At 37.2% G+C, this 22,311-nt stretch overlaps 1 protein-coding gene across 1 annotated transcript; it reads left to right on the forward strand.

The window, feature by feature from the left end:
* Nucleotides 1-13,897: 13,897 nt before the first annotated feature.
* On the forward strand, nt 13,898-20,025 carry LOC142632486 (uncharacterized). Its single transcript, XM_075806876.1, has 4 exons — nt 13,898-14,297; nt 18,518-19,068; nt 19,117-19,428; nt 19,510-20,025. Exons 1-4 carry the CDS (start codon nt 13,898-13,900, stop codon nt 20,023-20,025), a joined length of 1,779 nt encoding a protein of 592 aa, XP_075662991.1.
* Nucleotides 20,026-22,311: the final 2,286 nt, after the last annotated feature.

The following is a 22,311-nucleotide window of genomic DNA, read 5'->3' on the forward strand; positions in this document are numbered from 1 at the left end:
ATATATGGTACTAAATATACACACTGTTTCAGAAATAATTGATGTATACAGACTTACTGACTCAAAAAAAAATATTATTATTATTTGGACAAGAGGGTCTAATCCACACATGTCTAAAGTCCAATCCAATGTCTAACACATTAGCATATAAGCTCATATTCTCAATCATTTCCTACCTGAGACTCAAAGATTTTCACCACTTCAATATCATTTTCAAGTGGATACATTAGGAGTTAATTTCTTATTCACTCCATAATATTTTTCGAATAATTAATATTTTAATAGTTTTATCTGAACTCACTATTGAAGTTACTTTTTTACTTACCAATTACAACTTGTCACCTAATATCTGTTGCAAAAATGTTATAGACATAACATTATTATTTCACTTTATGAAATAATAATAATAATAATAATAATAATAATAATAATAATAATAATAATAAACGAAGGCAGGGCCACTATGTATGTAATTATGTGATGTCCTAAATTGACACGCCCGAAATCACTTCATTCCAAGCAATCTTAAGAAATTGAGAACATTCCAACGTTTACGTTTCGATTAATGTTTTAATAGCCAGAATATTGAGAGAATCAAGAAATCACAAGGACCCTAAAGAACCATTTGTTAAATGGGCCAGAGACAAATTACTAGGGATAGTCAAAAACTGATGGGCCAAAGACCAATTAGTTGGGATACCTTTGCTAATGGCTTATTAGAGGAGATGCTTGTATGTTTTGTGAGTGAGAGTTGGTGAATAATTTTTCACATAAAAGTGATAAAACTAGGAAAAGGATTTCAACATCACATCATGCGCTCTAGGTTGACTGAGGGAACATGCAACTAGTGTGGTGTACCAAAGTTCATTAAGTGATGTATCATGTCTTGTAATTATAAACGTGAATGATAGTAGTTGAGAGAATTAAATACAAATATAACAAGGGCAATAGTGTTTTGACACAATTTTTATAATGCTTTGTTTGGTTAGGAGATTAAAAAGTGGGAGACAGGAAAATTTTAATTTTATCTTATGTGTGTTTGGTTGGGCACTGGGAGTATGGAAAAAGTTGAGAGATGTAAAACTATTTTATTTGGTTGAGAAGAAAAAAAAAAAGAATATGAAAAATGTAATTTGTATAAATTAACTCTCATAGTCTTGTGTCCTTATTACATTAAAAAAAAAAAAAAAAAAAACTCTAAACCCATACACAAGTGGGAGAAGATGGAGGTAGATAGATAATTTCCAAGCCCCCTGCCCTCTATATCTTCTTCCCAAAATGGGGAAAAAATAAAATAACTTGAAATTGTGGGCCTAGGTAGATAACTTATGGGCTCCACCCAAATCTCCCTAATTTTTCTCTTCCCAACCAAAACAACCCAATAACCATTTCCTTCTCATTTTCCATCCCCCAATAATCTCTCCAACCAAACGGGTCCTAAGTTAAATGACATTAGCCAATCTATCCTCAATCCAATTACTCGGTAATTACTAGATATTGTTTAACCTCCTTAAGCTATGTAGTTAACATGGACTCAGTTCAACAGAACTCCCCAAGATTGATATGCTAGGCTGTAAGCTATTGGGCTAGGCCCAATGGTACTACAATGATGGGTTTCTCCCCTGCATCATTGATTAATTACTTCAAGATGGGACCATGACTTCTTTAATAACACGATTAATAACCCAATAAAGAAAGAAAGAGATAATAAATATAATTCAAGTATAATATTTTACAAATTTGAAAAAAGAAAAAAGAAAAAAAGAAAATAGAAAACCCAAGAAAACTTAAATAATTTTTTAGGAGAGTTTTACTGCACATATTAAAAAAACAAGAAGAAAATGCAGGTGCCCTGTTAACAATGATTTATTTTAAACCTTCATGGTTGGTGTTCCCATGCATTAACTATACGTGCAAAATCACTACTATAAATCCCTAATAGATTATGTTATTCTAGGCATCATCATCATAAACAGAAGTATCTAAATCTCTTCAAGCATCTAACTATTTCCTTAGGTGTTTGTAGTCTCTTGTCTCACACATATACTAGGTTATCATAACGAAGAATCCTATAAGTGGCCCCAAGATGTTGGAAGAAAATTTTGAACCTTGGATATCATGAGGACTTAGAAACCACTAAGCTAACCCCTCAAAGTTTTAAGCATTATTATTGACTTAAGCAGTTCTCAACATTACGCGCTCACTGTTGCACCTTTTTGCCTTCACTATTATCTCTTGTGGTTGGAACTTGACATTGGCCATTCTCCTTTGATCCATCTTGAAAAACCAATAAGCTGTGCCAAATGTGCGTATGTGAGAGAGTGAAAGAAGTTGGTTATAAATATAGAGCACATCTTTTGAAATTTGCTTCCACTTATATATGCATATATAGAGGAAAGATTTGGATAATAAAAGTGTCACCTTTTTTTTGGTAAAATTTATTAGAAAATTTCAGATAAGCATTTGTTTAGTATTAACAAACTGACAACAAAGACTAAAATAAAAAATCATTATTCCTTAATACATTATAATATAATCATTTATGAAGAGGGAATTCGACGTTTTTTCAAATATTAGAAATCATCTATGATTAAATTTGTACTAAATTTCACAACAATGTCTTATTCAATGAATAGCATCAAAGCGTTAGTAAAAAATTCATCTTCTATTTTGTTGAGAAGACTAATTTTGATGGCATTCATAGCTGGAATTTGATGGAAAAACCAAATAGTTTAGTTCCTAGATTAGTTTTAATTCATTTTTTTTTAAAAGGCTAGGTTTTTTTTTTTTTTTTTTTTTTTTTTTTGTAAAATTGGATGGGTTAATTTTTGTTTTTATTTTTTTTGTTTTTCTATTGGTGATTTTGGTTTTAGGATAATGTTTTTGGGCTTTGCTAGTTTTAATTTTGGATTTTGAATCCAAAAACTTTTTTATGGCCTCTAAAAGAGACAATGATATTGTTAGGAGCAAGGGGGGGGGGGGGGGGGGACAAGTGTAATTTTATTAAGCCAAATTGACATACTAATATGGCTCTGTCCCTGTCAACTTGGCACAAACATGCTTGATAATTCTCGTGAAGAAGAAAATAAAATATAAAATGCGTTTGCAAAGCATAAAAGGAGTTGCATGGAAGCCACAACAGTTAGGGACAGAAGTGTTTCGTAGCGAAGACTATTTTAACATTATTTTTCTCTTTCTTTTCTTCCACCCATTAACTATGTTAGCTTTTTTTCATCCACCACTTAATAGCAAAAACTATTTTAACATAATATCAAAAGGTATCATTTTAAAACATTTAGAATCATTTTATCAAATATCAGGGACAAAAATGATAATTAAACATTCCCTTAATTGTAGGTGTGTTTAGTTCTTCTTAATCCAATTATAGTTTTTTTATATAAAAAAAATTTTGAATCAATTAGAATCTATTTGAGAATATTTTTACTTGGAAGATAAGTTTTCTAAAATTTTAAATAGGTTTGCCCTCTGTAAAATAAAAATAAAAGTCTTGTAATACTATAATTTAAGTCAATTTATTGGCAGGTTCTAGAGATTTTTTTTTTTTTGGGTATGTTCTGGAGTTTGTCTAATTAGTGGATTCAAAGAACCTTTTGTAAATTTAAGAGGTTTATGTTCTGCATCACTTAAGGCCCAAGTGTATTATAACAGGAAAAGCATAGAGTGAAGTAGTAAATTCTACTTTTTAGGCCTTGTAGTTTTTTTTTTTTTTGTTGAGAAATACACACATATCTTGGAGAAGGGGATGAGATGAGAGAATACACTTATATGCCAACACCAAAACTGCATGCGGTAGTTAGTGTCGCGGAGCAAGTGATAAACCCCTTTTTAATATCACACCTTATCGATGTGGGATGACTCAACGACGTTGAGTTCTTTTTTTATTTGAGAAACACAAACACACACACACACACATATATATAAGAGAAGAAGGATGAGATAAGGCCTTGTAGTTCTTAGGTTTAATAATCATTTGAAGTTAATTATACATGCAAATTCTACTTTTTATTTATTTATTAGTATAAACAGTGCAATTCTACATACTTAAGCGTTAAGATTTATAAGTGTAAAACTGGGACAGCATGGTATTGAGATGAGATGCATAAAGTCCATGACAATTACAATGGAAGTCTTTTCAACGGAATCATATTTGGTCTTTAACCAATATATATAATCATATTTTGTGAATGGCATCTGACACACGTGTTTCTCAATGAGTTGGGCTTTAGGAAACGTTCTGAATTGAGTGGACCTTTGGTCTGGGAGATCTTGTCAGTACTACAAAGTAACCTATTTTGGGCTTACCATAACTAAATGGTCGAGACCTTTCATTGGATTTCACGTACAAGTAAATCATATTTTTTTGAGTCTTTCATTTTACTTTGCTTTACTCTCGTCTGGGCATTGGGTTAGGCAGACCCCTTTGTACACAAATTCTTTGGTTTTTTTTTTTTATTAATACAATTTCTATTTGTTATCTTAAAAATAATATTTAATTATAAAATTAGTGAGGCTGATGCATAATTAATATATATTTGATAGCTAAATTAGAAAAAAAAAAATGGGGTTACTTAGGCTGCGTTTGTTTTAGTGTAAAATATTTTTCGGGTGTAAAATATTTATAGGTGAAAATATTTTCGGGAAAGAAAAATATTTTCAAGTGTTTGGTTGCATTATAAAAATTGTTCTAGAATTTTTTTTATGTGTTTGTTTGCATTCTAAAAATGCTATTTTTCTACTAGTTTCTCACATTTTCTCAGGTTCTAAACAAATTTTATAATAGAAAATTTTAATATATAAACTTAAAAAAACAAAAATCACAACAAAACCAAACTCAAACAATTCAGTCAAACTGAGAGAGGGAGGAAGAGAGAGTGATCTCGATGACGATCTTCCTGAAAAGAAAATTGAAGCTTGCAAAACGTACAACAATGGCGGAAAAGATAACAAACAGAGTAAAGGTGTGAGAGAGAGAGAAAACAAGAGAGTAGTTTCGTAAAGAAAATACTTCTGTGTATTAATCTGACAAGCTTAACTTTACAATGGCCCACGTCTCATATATATAGCATAATTACTCTACACTGAGAAACTTCTAGAGACTAACTGTTATAACAGACTAACTAACAAGATCCACATTATGCTCCGTAAACTTAGGAGTGACAGGTGGGAAGTAGTTGTGGCTTAACTGTCCATAGAGATACAGTTGGAGTGTTAGTCTCTTAAAGAAACAGAGTCATTCTGGAACGACAACTGATGAAGAAGACACAGTACCAAAACGACCTCGTTTCTCATTTATCAATACGACTCCGTTTTGTCTCTGTTTCTCATTAAACTAAACCATGCCGTTTTGTCTAAGTGAAAACGATATCGTATCAAGAACTAGCCGTTGATAACTAGCCGTTATCTTCGTCTTCCTCTATTTTCAAAGTTTGTGTCCTCTGATTGTTAGTACTTGCTTTCACATCCCCCCTCAAAACCATGGGGTCAAGAGACACCAGGATTTTGGACCTGAGAAAAATGAAACGAGAGGTGGACAAGCTCTTAGTAAAGACATCAGCAAGCTAATCACCAGTGTTGATGTACTTGACCAGAAGATCTTTGCGAAGAACCTTTTCACGAACAAAATGGTAATCCACCTCCACATGCTTCGTACGAGCATGAAAAACTGGGTTGGAGGCAATAGCAAGTGCAGAAACATTATCACACCAAAGCTTGGGTGGAAAAGAAAGAAAAATACCCAAGTCTTTCAACACTTGGCGAAGCCAAGAGAGTTCAGCAGCAGTGGTGGCTAAGGCCCTGTACTCAGCCTCTGTGGAAGATCTGGACACCGTCTCTTGTTTCTTGGCACATCAGGTAATGGGATTATAACCCAAGTAAACTATATAGCCAGTAATTGATCGCCTGTCAAAGGGATCGCCAGCCCAATCTGAATCAGAGAAGGCTGAAAGAGACAAAGAACCAGGTTGAAGGAAAATACCTTGATTCAATGTCCCATTGACATACCGGAGGATCCGTTTAGCAGCAACAAAATGAACATCAGTAGGAGCAGACATAAATTGGCATACTTGCTGGACTGCAAAGCTGAGGTCAGGTTTGGTGAAGGTCAAATAATGGAGTGAACCAACTAAGCTTCTGTATTCATGAGGATTAGATAAGAGGGAACCCTCAGTAGGTGTCAATCTGGAATTAGGTGCACAAGGAGTGCGAGCCGATTTGGAAGACACCATATTGACCTTGAGTAATAAATCCTGAGCATACTTTGCCTGAGATAAGAACAAACCCTTGGAAGTCCGTGAGATTTGAATGCCAAGAAAGTAAGAAAGAGGATCCAAGTCCTTAAGTTCAAAAGCTGTGCTGAGCTGAGTGATCAAGTCAGATAAGAAAAGAGGATCATTCCCAGTCATGACGATGTCATCAACATAGACAAGAAGGTAGACCACTCGAAACCCTTGTCTGAGAATAAATAAAGAGGAATCAGCAAGTGATGCTTGAAAGCCGATATGTAGCAGTTGAGTGGAAAATCTCTCAAACCAAGCTCTAGGAGCCTGTTTAAGGCCATAGAGAGATTTGAGAAGTTTACAAACATGATTGGGATGTGCTTGATCCACATAACCAGGTGGTTGAGCCATATAAACATCCTCTCGAAGATAGCCATGAAGGAAAGCATTACTCACATCAAGCTGTCTGAGGGGCCAATTGAACTGAACAGCCAAGGAAAGGATGATTCTGACAGTAGGAGGTTTAATAACAGGGCTAAAAGTTTCCTCAAAATCAACCCCATACTGTTGATGAAACCCTTTGGCAACGAGTCTGGCTTTGTATCTATTAATGGACCCATCACTGTTGTGCTTTAGTTTAAACACCCACTTGCAACCAACCAAATTGTGAGTGGAAGGAGGAGGTACCAAAACCCAAGTACCTTGCCTCTTTAGTGCTGCAAACTCATCATCCATTGCTGAGCACCATTGAGGAAATTGGACAGCAACTTTGTAGGAAGGAGGCTCAGTAAGGGTGTAGTCAGGCTTAGAAATAGAGCTAGCCTTAGTAGGTTTGGTAGTATACTGCACTTTGGATTTAGAGGCATGAGGGGCTGCATCAGTCATAGCAGCAAGAGCCTTGGGTCTTAAAATGCCATCCTTAGACCTGGTGATCATGGGATGTTTGTTCACAGTAATAGGAACCTGGGGTTGTGCTACTGTGGGAATGGCAGGTTGGGATGATGGAAGATGTGGCATAGGAGCAGCAGTAGGTGTACAAGGAGATGAAAATTGAGTAGATGGAGACTGTGCAGGTAAAGTAGGAGAAGGAGCAGACTGAGCAGATAAAGAGGATGACAAGGTATTGAAGGGCATAGGAGACTGTGAGGTAGACTGAGATATCACAAGAGGTATGGGAATTTGAGGGGAAGGAGTAGGGGGTGAATTGGAGGCAGCAGATGGACCAGTGGATAAAGGTTGGGGAGAAAGAAATTCACTTTCATTGAAGTGAACATTTCTTGAGATATAGATCCGAGAAGTAAGAGGATCTTGGCAGATATACCCTTTGGTATGAGCAGGATAACCAAGGAAGATACAGGAAGTAGTGTGAGGTAAAAGTTTATGTGCATTATATGGTCTCATTAAGGGAAAACAGATGCAGCCAAAAGTCCGTAAATGGGTAAGGTCAGGTTTGGACTTAAACAAAACCTCCCAAGGAGTGGAATTATTGAGAATGGGAGTAGGAAGTCTATTAATGAGATGGACAGCTGTGGATACAGCATAAGACCAGTAGGATGGAGGTAACTGAGAGTGAGATAGCATAGTGAGTGCACACTCCACTATGTGTCTATGTTTCCTCTCAGCTACTCCATTCTGCTGAGGAGTGTGAGGACATGAGAACTGATGGACAATACCATGAGTTAAACAGAAAAGCTTAAATGCATTGGAAGTAAACTCACCACCATTATCAGTTCTCAAGATTTTAATTTTAGAGTCTAACTGATTTTCCACAGTGGATTTAAAGAACTTGAAAACAGCAAGAACATCAGATTTATGTTTAAGAAGGTATAGCCAAGTAAATTTTGAGTAGTCATCAACAAACAAGACATAATATTGAAAATCATTGGAAGATGTAACAGGAGCAGGACCCCAAACATCTGAGTGCACCAATTCAAGAGGTTTTGAGGCTTGAAATTCAGAGATAGGAAAAGAAAACTGATGCATTTTGCCACTCAAGCAATGCTTACAATGAGGAAAGATTTTATTGGCATTTGAAATACAAGCATGACCAATAGAAGATAGAGCTGTGTTCAAAACAGCATCACTAGGATGTCCTAGTCTATTGTGCCACAACAACCATTTATTTGACTTATTTACATGAAAACTAGACAGAAAGGAAGTACCAGCTGAAGAATGACTCTTTTGTGGAGATGAACCAGAATTGAAAGAAGGAGGTGACTTGTTGAATTGCTTGAAGTGCTTGGAGTAGATAGGATAGACTCCATTCTTACTCCAGCCCTTGTAAAGGAGTTTCCCCGTAGGAATATCCTGAATTTTGATTTGATTAGCATCAAAGTAGCAAGAACAATTATTATGTAGGCAAAATTTGTGCACAGAAAGTAGGTTCAAGGCAATCCTAGGAACATGAAGTACATTTTTGAGAGTAAAATCATGATATTTTGTGTGTAAGGTAGTATTACCTATGTGGTTAATTGGCAAGGATTGACCATTCCCAACAGTAACATGTTCTGGCCCTTTGTACTGAGACTGAACTGAGAGATTATTGAGATTGGCAGTGATATGGTCAGATGTACCTGAATCAGCAAGCCATGGATCTTGATTGTTGGTGATTGCTGCATTGGAAGCACTGGCCATAGCAGCAAGTTTGACTGGAGGATTTTTGCCTTGATAAGCAAAATCCATCCTGTGAAAACAGTCCAAGGCTTGATGTCCTGACTTTCCACAGATTTGGCATGATGGCCTTTCATGCTTAACTCCTTGAGAAGAGTTGTGTTGAGGAAAATTCTGAAAGGTCAGATATTGAGGAGAGAAATTGTGAGATTGGGAAGAGAAATTGTGAGAGGCCTGTGGTGAAAAATGCTGCTGATTTCCACCATAATTGAACCTGCCTCCACCTCTTCCTCTGTTAGCATTGTTTCTTCCTCTTCCTCGACTTGAACCATGATTCTGTGACTGGTTTGATGTACTACCATTTGCCTTTCCATTGGAAGCAAACATAGCAAGATTGTGAGAAACTGAATCCATGTGGTCAGTCATAGCCTGTTCTTCACTCTGCAACATAATAGCTAGTTGCTCATAAGTGATTGGATCACTCCTAGTACGAATTGCAGAGCAGAAATGTGCAAATTCTCTAGGAAGTCCTCTTAGTACAATGCAGATCAGTTCTTCATTGTCAACAATCACTCCAACAGCAAGGAGTTTGTCACGAGCAACTTTGATCTTCTGGAGGAATGAATTCACAGATTCATTACCTTTCTTGATACTTTGTAATTCAAGCTTGAGATTTAGAATGTTAGCACGTGATGTGGAAGTGAACCTTTGTTCTAAAGTGTTCCATACTTCCCTTGAGCTGGTGATACCAACAACTAGTGGGAAGACTTGTGGAGTAAGAGTTGAATTGATCAGGGAAAGGAGTGCCTTATCCTTGATCTTCCAAGCTTGAAATTCAAGATTAGCAACAGAGGTTGCATTTCCATCAGTATCAAGTGCAAAAGGTGATGGCTTCAGTGCTGTGCCATCAATGTGTTCAATTAATGAGTAAGCCTCTAGTATGGTGAGTAACTGATGCCTCCATGGGATGTAGTTGGTGTAGTCAAGTTTGATTGACATAAGGTTCGACATATTAGAAAGTAGCAGTAATGGTGATTGCATGGCAGTTGAAGATGTAGAGGTTGAAGGTGTAGAAGTAGAGGGAGTTATGTGTACAGATTGAGTTACATCAGTTGGTGTTATGGAAGCCATGGATCTTGGCTCTGATACCATGAAAAGAAAATTGAAGCTTGCAAAACGTACAACAATGGCGGAAAAGATAACAAACAGAGTAAAGGTGTGAGAGAGAGAGAAAACAAGAGAGTAGTTTCGTAAAGAAAATACTTCTGTGTATTAATCTGACAAGCTTAACTTTACAATGGCCCACGTCTCATATATATAGCATAATTACTCTACACTGAGAAACTTCTAGAGACTAACTGTTATAACAGACTAACTAACAAGATCCACATTATGCTCCGTAAACTTAGGAGTGACAGGTGGGAAGTAGTTGTGGCTTAACTGTCCATAGAGATACAGTTGGAGTGTTAGTCTCTTGAAGAAACAGAGTCATTCTGGAACGATGACTGATGAAGAAGACACAGTACCAAAACGACCTCGTTTCTCATTTATCAATACGACTCCGTTTTGTCTCTGTTTCTCATTAAACTAAACCATGCCGTTTTGTCTAAGTGAAAACGATATCGTATCAAGAACTAGCCGTTGATAACTAGCCGTTATCTTCGTCTTCCTCTATTTTCAAAGTTTGTGTCCTCTGATTGTTAGTACTTGCTTTCACACTTCCATGGGCGACAATCTCGGCGGTGCTGGGTGCGATCTCGGCGGCGTGATCTCGGAGGTGAGGTTGAGTGAGAGAAGAGAAGAAAAGGGAGATGAATTTGAGAGAAGTATCTCGCCGGCGATGTGGGAGCGACGGATCGGAGATGTTGGAGGTGAGATAGGCTTCGCTGGCATGAGGTAGGGTTTTGCCTTGGTGGATCAGGTACATTTGGAGATCGAAGTGGGCGGAGGTGAGGTTGAGTGGGAGAACAGAAGAAAAGGGAGAAAAATCACCGGCGTGGAGGGGAAAATGGCGGCGCTACTCGTCGGAGTGTGGGTGGACCTTAGACCGGCATCATTGGTGCGTGGGGTGGAGCTGAAGAACTTGGCGAGTTAAACCGTGTGGAGTGAAAAAATTTCGGAAATGCTTTGAAGGTAAAATAGAAATGGAAATGGTTTTACGGGTGGGAAGGGATATCTTACGGTCAAAGTGTAAGTGATTTTCAGTTGACCAAATTTTCAGTTGCTGCCAAACACACGCAAATGTGTAAAATATTTTCTGAAACTGATTTTCCAGTGAAACAAACGCAGCCTTAGCTAAAAATTTAAGGAGGCTAGTGTTAATGCTCTTATACATTATATATGTTTTTTTTTTTTTTTTAAATTGCAACTTTCCGTTGAAAGGTTATTTGTTTATTGTAGAAACTTATTTATTAAAATATAGCTAAAAGTATAATAAGAAGTGATACATTCACAATATTTTTACAATAAATTGCAAATGGTAAGTTGTTATTTATTCAAATTTAAACCTGCTACCGCAATTATTTTTTGCCCACTAATAACAACCTACAACTTAAAATTTGTTATGAATATAACATTTCTCAGGTATAATTCTACTTAAAAAAAAAAAAAGGTAAAACTTTAAAAGATTATACATAAAGGTACAATTTAATATGTGTTAAAAATCTTCTTTTTCTAGAGAGATGAAAAAAAGAAAAAGAAAGAGTATGCTTTAAAAAGTGCGACCCATCTGAATATAACATTTCTCAGGTATAATTCTACTTGAAAAAAGGTAAAACTTTAAAAGATTATACATAAAGGTACAATTTAATATTTGCTAAAAATCTTCTTTTTTCTAGAGAGATGAATGAAAAAAAGAAAAAAAAAGAAAAAAAAAAGGAGTATGCTTTAAAAAGTGCGATCCATCTGGTCTTCAATTTGGGACGAAATCTAGACTTTGCTAGGATCGGGAATGAACCCGCTAGCAACAAAAAAGAATATGCATAAGCATTATATATATATATATATATATATATATATATATATATATATATATATATATATATATTTATAATTCAATTGACACTGTTTAGTATTTCTAACAAAAAAATCGAAAGTTCAAATTTATCCATCATAGTGTAACTATTGAATTATATATTTTTTTTAAAAAGTGAATTTTCAAATTGCAAGCCATTGCGGTCAATTTCATACTGTGGAAGTTGATACGACTAGAATTTAGCGTACTAGAATAGCTATGAATCTTACCATCTCAAATACTGGGTTGTATTGGTCTATTTTGGCCATTTCGGTACATTCTAGCCATTTTGGCTGGAAAATTCGTTTTGGTACAAATTAGAGAAAAAAAAAAAAAGGAAAAAGAAATTGAGAAGAATGGGTTAGCGACTCATTGCCTAGCCTAATTCGTGGTTCTTATTTGTGCTCCAAATCTTTCATTTTCCCTTTTATACCATTTTCTAATTTGGATCTTGTTTGGACTATAGCTTCTTTGTTACTTTCATCAAACTATTTGGTCAATGATGTCAGATGGATTAGGTAGTGATGTAGGGCACAATTTACTATTTAATTATTGTAATTTATTGTTTTTTTTATGTAAAAAAAAATTATTTTAGGTTTAGGTGATTTATTTTCTTGTTTTTAGGTGCATTTAATGCCTTTTAGGTCAAATTTGGTTCTCGTTATAGTTATGTATTAATTAGGAATTATTCTAGAATATATTATCTTGTCTATCAAGTTTTACAGAACTCTTAAATAGGCCCCTAAGCTTGTACACATTTTTTGGACAAATATTCAATCAATAAAATTCAGACTTTTGTCTTTCTATTTTCTTGTGGATTCTAAACCATTTTTCTTATGGATTTAAGGAATTCTCGTGGATTCGAGGTTATTTTCAAAAATAAATGCGTTTTGTTTTTTGTTGTCTAATGGTAGATGGTTTTGCTTCTTAACGCTCTCACATCTTGCATCAGGTAAGAGTGAGAATTTAAAGCATTTGGCTACATCTTTTCCTATCTCAAACTCAAGTGTGCAATTTTTTTTTTTTATAGGGTTTCTTTTTTTGTTTTATCTTATCTTTTTTTCCTTGTTATTATTATAAATATATTATTTATATTAATATATTGGAATAATCTATAGTGACTAATATATTAAACTTATAAAAAATATTTAGATATTAAGTATTTCTGAGTAGTATCAAAATAGTGCCAAAATATTTCTTTTCTTTAACCAAATCGAAATAGTTTCTAATTCAGTATTGAGTCGTTGGTTTTGTTGTAATACTTTTTATTTTTTTAATATGTAATATAAGTATTGTTGATGTTTTTTTCTTCTTCCTAAGTGACAGTATTATTGATGTTCGATTATGCTAGCTCTTGGCTGTGGTTGACTTCCCGTTCTTCAAATAAAAATGGTTCCATCTGCAAAAGCTTTTTCATATACGTAGTACTAAAAAAGTCAAATAATTCATCCGTATACAATCACATAAATCGGATGGTACCGAAACAGTCAAATAATTCATCCATATTACAATGAGCTAGTCATCCTTTATCCTTTCTTGATTTGAAAATTACAATATTCTTTAAAATTAATGACAGAGATGATACAACAACAATCATGGGTTGTTACTAGTGACAACAAGAAATAGAATTTAGCAAAAACAAAAACAATAAAACAAAAGGACAACATGAAACAAGAACAAAAATATTAACATTAATGGCTTGTTTGGAAGTTAAAAAAAGGAGGGGGAGTAGAGTAGAGGGAGGGAGAGTAATTCAATTACCTTGTTTGGAAGTTTTTTAAGGAAGGAGGGAGAGGGATTTGGAGGGGTTTCTACTCCCTCTAATCCCTTATTTTTAATTCCCCCAAATTAGAGAGATTTGGAGGGAGAGGAGAGTAGATAAATTATTGACCAAATAAATTTTCTAATTTACCATTTCTAAATTAATAAAATTACAAACTAATTATATAAATAATATCTGTTTGTTTCTTGAGAAAATTTAAGGTAAATGAAATTTTTTTTTGAATCTCATTATTTCACTGACTGAAGCTAAACAACCATGTCATTTTTGCTAAAAACCATTGAAATACCACGGAAATGGATCCAGAGCAAAGGAGAGAAATGGATCCAGAGCAAACCATGTCATTTCGTCTTCTTCCTCTTCGTCCTCCTCTTCCTCGCGATGATTCCGGCGATTCCTAAGCCGCCGATCGACCGAATGCTACTGCCTTCTTCGGTCAAGTACCAGTCGGCGCCGGTGAACGTGCCGGTCATGTCTCAACCGATGCGGAGTCTGCACGAATTCGACGACGTTAACGACGACGTGGACGGCGAGATGTTGCCGCCGCACGAGATTGTGGTGAGAGCTCAGTCGCCGATGCTGGCCTGTTCGGTGCTCCGGCGGGTTCGCAAAGGGAGGGATCTCCGGTGGGTTCGCAATGCGGTGTGGCGCCGAACAGGTTTTCTCGACTGAGGGCGGTGGGACCGGGGATCCGGCGGTGGCCGCTGCGGAGCTTGATGGAGAGGAAGATCCGGTGGTGTTAGATGAAACAGGCATACCAAGTTTTCTTTTTTCTTTTTCTTGGCATCCAAACAGTCAAACAGTGAAAGAATAGATATAAAAAAAAAAAAAAAATTGCTTTATTAATTGGATAAAAAAATCAAATAAGGGTAAATTTGTCTATTTTAAATCATTTTCACTCCTTTTCATTTTAATTTTTTAACACCTAAATAAGAAAAATGATTAATTACTTCCTCCTCCCTTACTAATTTTAAAAACTCCCAAACAAGGTAGGGGGTAACCATTGCCCTCTACTCTCCTCTCCACTACTCTCCTCTCCTCTACTCCCCTCTACTCTCCTCCCTCTTTAAACTTCCAAACAGGCCATAAAGCTAGTAAGAAAGACTATGATAACCTGAAGATCATGATGAATTAAACGCTTCTACAGTTCTTGATCTTCATGAAATTTTGGACAAGGCAAGAGAGAATTTGATGCTTGATACGTCCTCTCTTGGAGGGAGGACTCTTTCTCTATTGCACCTTTTTGCCTTCTTCACTCCTAACTTTTGTGGTTGGAAGTTGATATTGGCAACTCTCCTTTGGTCCATCTTAAAAGATCAAGCTGTGTCAAGTGTGCCTAGCTATGTGTGAGAAAGAGAGAAAGAATTGAAGGTGGTTGTAGAGAACATTTCTCACAATATTCTTCAATATATATATACACACACATAGAGGAAAGAAAGAACCAAAGAATGACAACATATGATTTATTTTATTTTATTTTGAATGACAACATATGATTTGGGCTAACAAATTAAAGTGCCAAATTGGCATGGACTTGTTTGATAATTTTGATTATGCACAAAAAAGAAAAGAAAAGACAAACACATTTGGGAAGGACAAAGGAACTTGCATGGAAGCCACACGTGTGACGCAATTTAAGAATTCAAAAGTCAAAGATGGTTAATTATATTAATATATAGGGAAGACAAGATATACACAAGGTGAATGGGTTTGGTTTCCTTAATTTAATGAAAAATAAAATAAGTTTCTAAAAAAAATAAAGAAATAAAGAAAAAAAAATAAAGAAAGTTTAGGAAAAGGAAGAAAAGGGCATGTTATATGTGATGTTCGTGTTTGACACACTTATGCAACCACTTTATTTTCTAAAAATTCTCAAGAATTAGCGAACATTTCAACATTTAATTATTATCAATTTTTGGGGATATCATATCAACATTATTTTCAGAAAAAATATTCTTTTCAAAACTTTTAAAAACATTCTTCACCAATTTAAAATGATTCTATTTCATGTTTCCTCATTCTGAACATACATAACCATTAATGCAATGATTCTAACATAGAAAAATCATCTTTCAGTTTGAAATCAAATTGCTCTTGAGTTATAAATTTTGTATCTTTATTATTCAATCGTCAACATTGCTTTCAATGCATCTACAATGCGAAAGAAGAACATTTACTTGCTAGCGAATAACCTTTAATGTGTTCCTTCAAATCATGTTCCATTAAATTTCATTTCACTGAATCTATCGAACTTCGCTAGTTTTAAGCATCACTTCGAAAGCCTCATCAAATCCTTCTTTCCAACTCTTTGTAAATATCATCTTAAAGTTGTGGGGATTTTGGGGGAAATCAATGGGAAACACAAAAATAAGTAAATTTTAGAGGCACAAATAAATTAGCTATTTTTAAGATGATATTTTCCCCGTTCAATTGAATTTGCTATAGGCTTCCATGCAAACCGCATCCAAGATTCAACTGTGCTAGACTCTCTAAGATACTGTAGTAGAGAATATACACGAAATTTTCAGATGTGGGATGCAAAAATAGAGAAAAAAAAAAAAGCTCAAAGAAAATAATCACACAAAACAATATTTAAGTAGTTTGGCAATTTACCTATGTTCATAGAATTGCATGAATTTTACTATTCACGGAAAAAAATATGCAACTGTATAGTTCTCTCTCAAAACACCACAAAATCCTAATATCTAAAACAACAGTTTTTTCTATCCTACACACAGGGTTCACAATAAGCTAAAAACATGCCAAAAAATTTTCCGAGATCTGTTGACCAACAAGGTTTGTACATAAGCACTCCGGTATGGGCTTATCAGCTCAAGCCTCTATTCCATGAACTAAACCTCAGAAAATATCCCTTTAAAAACCATAGCACTTTTATATCGGGTTATGTCATAATCTGGTTTAAACACAATTAGGCTCCATAAAGCGCAACAACTATAAAAAGCCCAACAACTGTAAGTAGCAAACATGGAGAATCTTGTGAATATCTTTGTATCATGCTCACAAATTTATGTGTTTTTGGAAATTGAAAAACTATCAATACTCTCCCATTTCTTGAATATCAAACAACGTTTGTACATAAGGAAGAGCATCCCTTGACCATTGACAGTTACTAGCTGTTGTGATCCAAATGACTCATTTTCCCTCATTTTTCAATAAACTTTTTCACAAAAATGAAAAAAAGAAAAGAAAAGAAGAAGATTTATGTCACTGTCTTGCTCGAGCATAGAAAGAGCTCACGCTCTAGCAGTTACCGGAAGTTACAAACACTAGCTACTAATTCAACAAGTGTCACTCAAGGCGAACATGGAAGAGAAGCATGGAGAAAGTAATTCACAATAACCATTGAAGTCTCAAGTATAAATAAGAGGCTCATTTCCAAGAGAAAGAACATTGTAAACAATCTATAAACTTGAGGTCATTACATAGATAATTTGTAATTTAATTAGTTTCTTAAGAGAGTATTTCTTATTTCATACTTCATAGGACTTGGTGAAGAATTTATGCTTGTAATTGTTTCCTTATGACTTTGTATCCTAGTTTAATCATATTTACTGAAGTTTGATTCAAGTTCTTAATTCTTCGTCTCATTTGGTCGAAAATATGTCTAGTTTGAACCAATTTGATGTAAGTGTAATAATCTTGGTTTTGATCTATTTACTATAAACCTTCGAATCATTAATTGCTTAGATGAATTAGGCCTCAAATTGATTTGTTTACAATCCAATTTACTTCTTTAGAAAAATTGTTTATGTTCAAACAATTTTTGAGCAGACAAGTTGAATTTTCTTCGTGCAAGTTTGATTTCTATATATTAGATTGAGGTAACAAAAAAAATCATAAAATATGATAGGGTTAAGTTTGTTCATTGATGGGACTGACGAAACCAACTATTGACGGGTTCAATAAAGACAGACGAGACTGTTCTCTTGGACGAGCCTAAGCAAGTACCCACGTCACAAACGAGGCTAGCAGGATCATTCAATACTACCAATAATGTCTTGAACAGTTATAAAATCAACTGTACAGACCATTGGAGCACATTAAAGCCCCATTACTTATCAAGAGGCGTTACCAGGAAGGACATTAACATCACAATATCAACCACAACAGTTAGAACCTAGACCAACCTATATAAAGCCCTCACATTGCCAACACAAGGTACAGATACAATTACGAGATATACTAAATCATTCTTACATACTATTATAAACTCCCTTGTACTTACTTTGGCATCGGAGACGTTGTGGCAGGCACTACACTGGTGACTATTTTAGGGAATTATTACTTCCATTGCGACGCAAGCGAACATCTAGCTCTATATGGACGAACTAATTACAGCTTACGAACTTTTGCTTCATCAGTTTGGCGCCGTCTATGGGAACGACATTCTCGTATCTAGATTCGAGTACGTAGTTTCCAATCACCTATTACATTCAGATGGAGTCCAACCAAGATTCTACAGCCCTAGCTTTGCAAATTCAGGCGCTTGCGGCTACCGTCAAGGAGCTCACAAGACAGAATCAGGAGATAAGGCAAAGACTTCAGCAAGAGGAGGATCGGTCCAGGACCAATCTTGAAGAAGTGGGAGATAGCCACAGAGGAAGCGATCGCTGATGGCCCACCACTCCAGATGAATTAAACTCAGATCTCCTTCGAGAAATGAGGAAGGAGATGGATGCACTAAGAAATGCCATCAGTGGGAAAACGGACCAAAGTTTGGACAGAATGGTCAGGACGAGAGATTCACCCTTCACTTCGACAGTCTTGGAGCGCCCCATACCATCGAAGTTCTGATTGCTTCAGCTTGAACCATTTGATGGTTTGAAATATCTTTTGGATCATCTCAACACCTTCAAGATGACTCTAGGCCTCCAATAGCCCCCCACGAGATCCTGTGTCGATCATTCCCCACCACTCTCAAAGGAGCTGCACGGGAGTGGTTCACGAAACTACCAACGTCATCTATTGATAGTTTCAAACAATTGGGCAGCACCTTTTTGCGCCATTTCATCGGTGGACAACGCCCAAGGAGACCAGCAAACCACTTGCTTACCATCAAGCAAGGAGAGAAAGAGACCTTGAGGTTGTACGTGAAGCGCTTCACCCGAGAAACACTGGAAGTGGGGGAAGCTGACGACAAAGTGCAGCTGACAACCTTTAAAGCAGGGTTGAAATCTAGGGAGTTCGTAGTCTCACTTGTGAAGAATACTCCTAAGACGATGGCAGAGATGCTCCTTAAAGTGCAGAAATACATGAATGCTAAGGACGCTCTAGCCGCCATTAAAGATGTGGAGAAAACAGAAGAAAAGGGAAAGAGGGAGGATGACCTTAAAGGACGAAAGAGAGAGCATCCAGATCATTGGTCTATTGACAGGAACAAAAGGAGAGACGAGAGAACCCTACGAATGGTAAAATTCACTCCTCTAGTTATGCCTGTTGATAAGATTTTAACGTAGATCAAGGATGAACACTACTTCAAGTGGCCAAGGCCATTACATTCATCCCTCAACATACGTGATAAGAACAAATATTTCCGATTCCACAAGGATCACAACCACTACACGGAGGATTGCAGGGACCTAAAAGAACAAATAGAGGAGTTGATACGGAAAGAAAAATTGCAGAAATACGTGAAGAAGGGAGAGCCCAGCAGGTTCAGGGAAGGCAATAAGCGCCAGCACGAATCCTCGTCCAAGAATAGTGTTCACCCGTTCCAGCCACCACAGGATGTGATCGGGGAGATAAAGACGATCGCAGGGGGACCACTCGTAAGGGGATCATTCAAATCACTTTAAAAAGCATACCAGAGGTAGGTAAATAGCGTCCACATGATACCCCCGTTCAAGCAGAGACGGACAAACCAAGACATATCTTTCAACGAGGAGGACGCTAGAGGGGTGAAGCAGCCTTACAATGACCCCTTGGTCATCATGCTCATGATTAAAGGGTTCAATACCAAGAGGATCCTCGTAGACAATGGTAGCTCCGCGGATATCATCTACTTACCTGCCTTCCAGCAGCTAAAGCTAGATCCAGGAAGACAACGCCCATTTGACTCCCCCCTCGTCAGGTTCAGTGGAGACAGGGTCTACCCAAAGGGCATAGTGACATTGACAATGACAGTAGGGACCTACCTGAGGCAATTGACCTGTCAGCTGGACTTCTTGGTGGTAGATTGCCCATCATCTTACAATGTGATTATTGGGAGGCCCACGCTTAACTGGTGGAAGTCAGCCACGCCCACCTATTGCCTAAAGGTAAAGTTTCCAACAGAGAATGGTGTTGGTGAAGTAAAGCGAGATCAGATCCTGGCTAGGGAATGCTACCAAGCCGTCCTGGTGCAAATGAGAACCATACATGGATGATCAAGGAGGAAGAAGAAGATAAAGTGGAAGCCTCGAAGATAGTCGAAGGAAAAGCAACCAGAACGACAAGAATAGGGACGACGATAAGTCTTGAGATGAGAACAAGGCTCGTTCAATTTCTCAAAGAAAACCTAGACGTCTTCGCATGGAGTCACGAGGACATGCCAGGCATATCCCCAAAAGTTATCCAGCACAAGCTGAACGTAGACCCAAAGAAAAAGCCCATCCAACAAAGACGACAAGTCTTTGTCCCAGACCAAAACCAAGTAATTGCAGATGAGGTTAACAAGCTGCTATCAGCAGGCTTTATCCAGGAGGTTTACTATCCTGATTGGCTCTCCAATGTCGTGCTAGTGAAGAAAGAAAATGGGAAATGGATAATGTACGTGGACTTCACGGACCTAAACAAGGCTTGACCGAAAGCCAGCTTCCCACTACCAAGAATATACCAACTGGTGGACTCTACGGCCGGGCATAAGCTGCTGATGTTCGTGGATGCTTTCTCAGGGTACAACTAGATAAAAATGGCTAAAGACAACCAAGAAAAAAATGCTTTCATCATTAGTCAAGGGCTCTATTGCTATAGGTGATGCCCTTCGGGCTGAAGAACACAGGGGCAACCTACTAGAGGTTAGTGAACAAGGTGTTCAGTAAGCAGATTGGTAGGAATATGGAGGTGTATGTAGATGACATGCTAGTCAAGAGTAGAGAAGAGCTTGGCCATCTGGACGACTTGAAGGAAACGTTTGCCACCCTTAGAGAATACTAGATGAAGTTAAATCCTAGCAAATGTGTTTTCGATGTAGCCTCGGGGAAGTTCTTAGGATTTATGGTGTCCCAAAGAGGGATTGCGGCCAACCCGGAGAAAGTTCAGGCCATACTTAACATGACATCACCCAAGACCATCAAAGAGGTCCAAAAACTTATAGGAAGAATTTTAGCCTTCAATAAGTTCCTCTCTAAAGCAACGGACAAATGCCTACCCTTTTTCAAGACATTGAAGCAAGCTTTCGCCTGGACTGACGAATGCGAGGCAGCATTTTCAAGAACTCAAACGTTACCTGAGCAATCCACCCCTCTTGAGTCCATCCAAGGACGGAGAAAATTTGTATTTATATTAGGTAGCATCAGCTGCAACCGTAAGCGCAACCCTAATTCTAGAAGAGGACAAGAAACAACTCCTAGTTTATTACATCAGTCAAGCCCTCCAAGGAGCAGAAGCCAAATATCCCAGGAATGAAAAAATAGTATTCACCCTAATAGTAGCTTCGCGCAAGCTACGTCCGTATTTCGAAGCAAACCCCATCTTGGTGATGACGGACTAACCCATCAAGAAGTCCATGAACAAGCTTGAGGTAGCTGGGAGAATAGTCCAGTGGGCAATTGAGCTCAGTTAGTTCGACTTCGAGTACCACCCCAGAACAGCCATCAAGGCACAAGCTCTGGAGGACTTCATTGCTGAGTTCACCCTCCCAGGAGATGACAACCCCAACAATGAGACAGAACGGTGGACAATCCAGACTGATGGTTCATTAGCTCAAAAGAGGGGAGGAGTAGGAGTCATCATAAACACCCCTGACGGAGAAATGCTCAAATACAGAGTTTAACTGAAGTTTCCAGCTACCAACAATGAGGGCGAGTACGAAGGAATACTGATAGGGCTGAGACTTAGGAAGGCACTCGGGGCTAAGAACCTGCTCATCCAGAGCGACTCGAAGTTAATAATAGGGCAAATCAAAGAAGAATATGAAGCAGATGAGGAAAGAATGTAGAAATACCTCAAGCTGACAAAACATCTGGCCCGAGAGTTGGATAAATTAGAGTTTGCGTAGATCCCAAGAAGCCAGAACATGGCAGCAGACGAGATCGCAAAAATGGCCTCGTTAGAGGAAGGTTCAACGAGTATGGAGTTATACATGGAGATTCAAAAACGTCCCAGCATCGAAGAAGTTCCAGCATTTGAAATCCAAAGCATAAAAAGCTGGATGACGCCGATCGTATCTTTTCTCCAAGACGGGCACCTCCTTCAAGACACCAAGGAGGCCAAGAAGATCAAGAAGAAGGTAGCCAGATTTACAATCCTAAATGACACTTTATACAAGAGAGTCTTCTCCGTGCCTTACTTGAAGTGTGTCGACGAAGAAGAAGCCAAATACATCCTGGGAGAAATCCACGAAAGAATTTATGGAGAACATGCTGACCCAAGATCCCTAGTAAGCAAAGTCATTCGAATAGGTTATTTCTGGCCTACTATGCAGGTGGACGCAGTGGAACTCGTCAAGAAGT

The sequence above is a fragment of the Castanea sativa genome, chromosome 4, assembly GCF_040712315.1.
Source record: "Castanea sativa cultivar Marrone di Chiusa Pesio chromosome 4, ASM4071231v1".
NCBI classification, from domain to species: domain Eukaryota; kingdom Viridiplantae; phylum Streptophyta; class Magnoliopsida; order Fagales; family Fagaceae; genus Castanea; species Castanea sativa.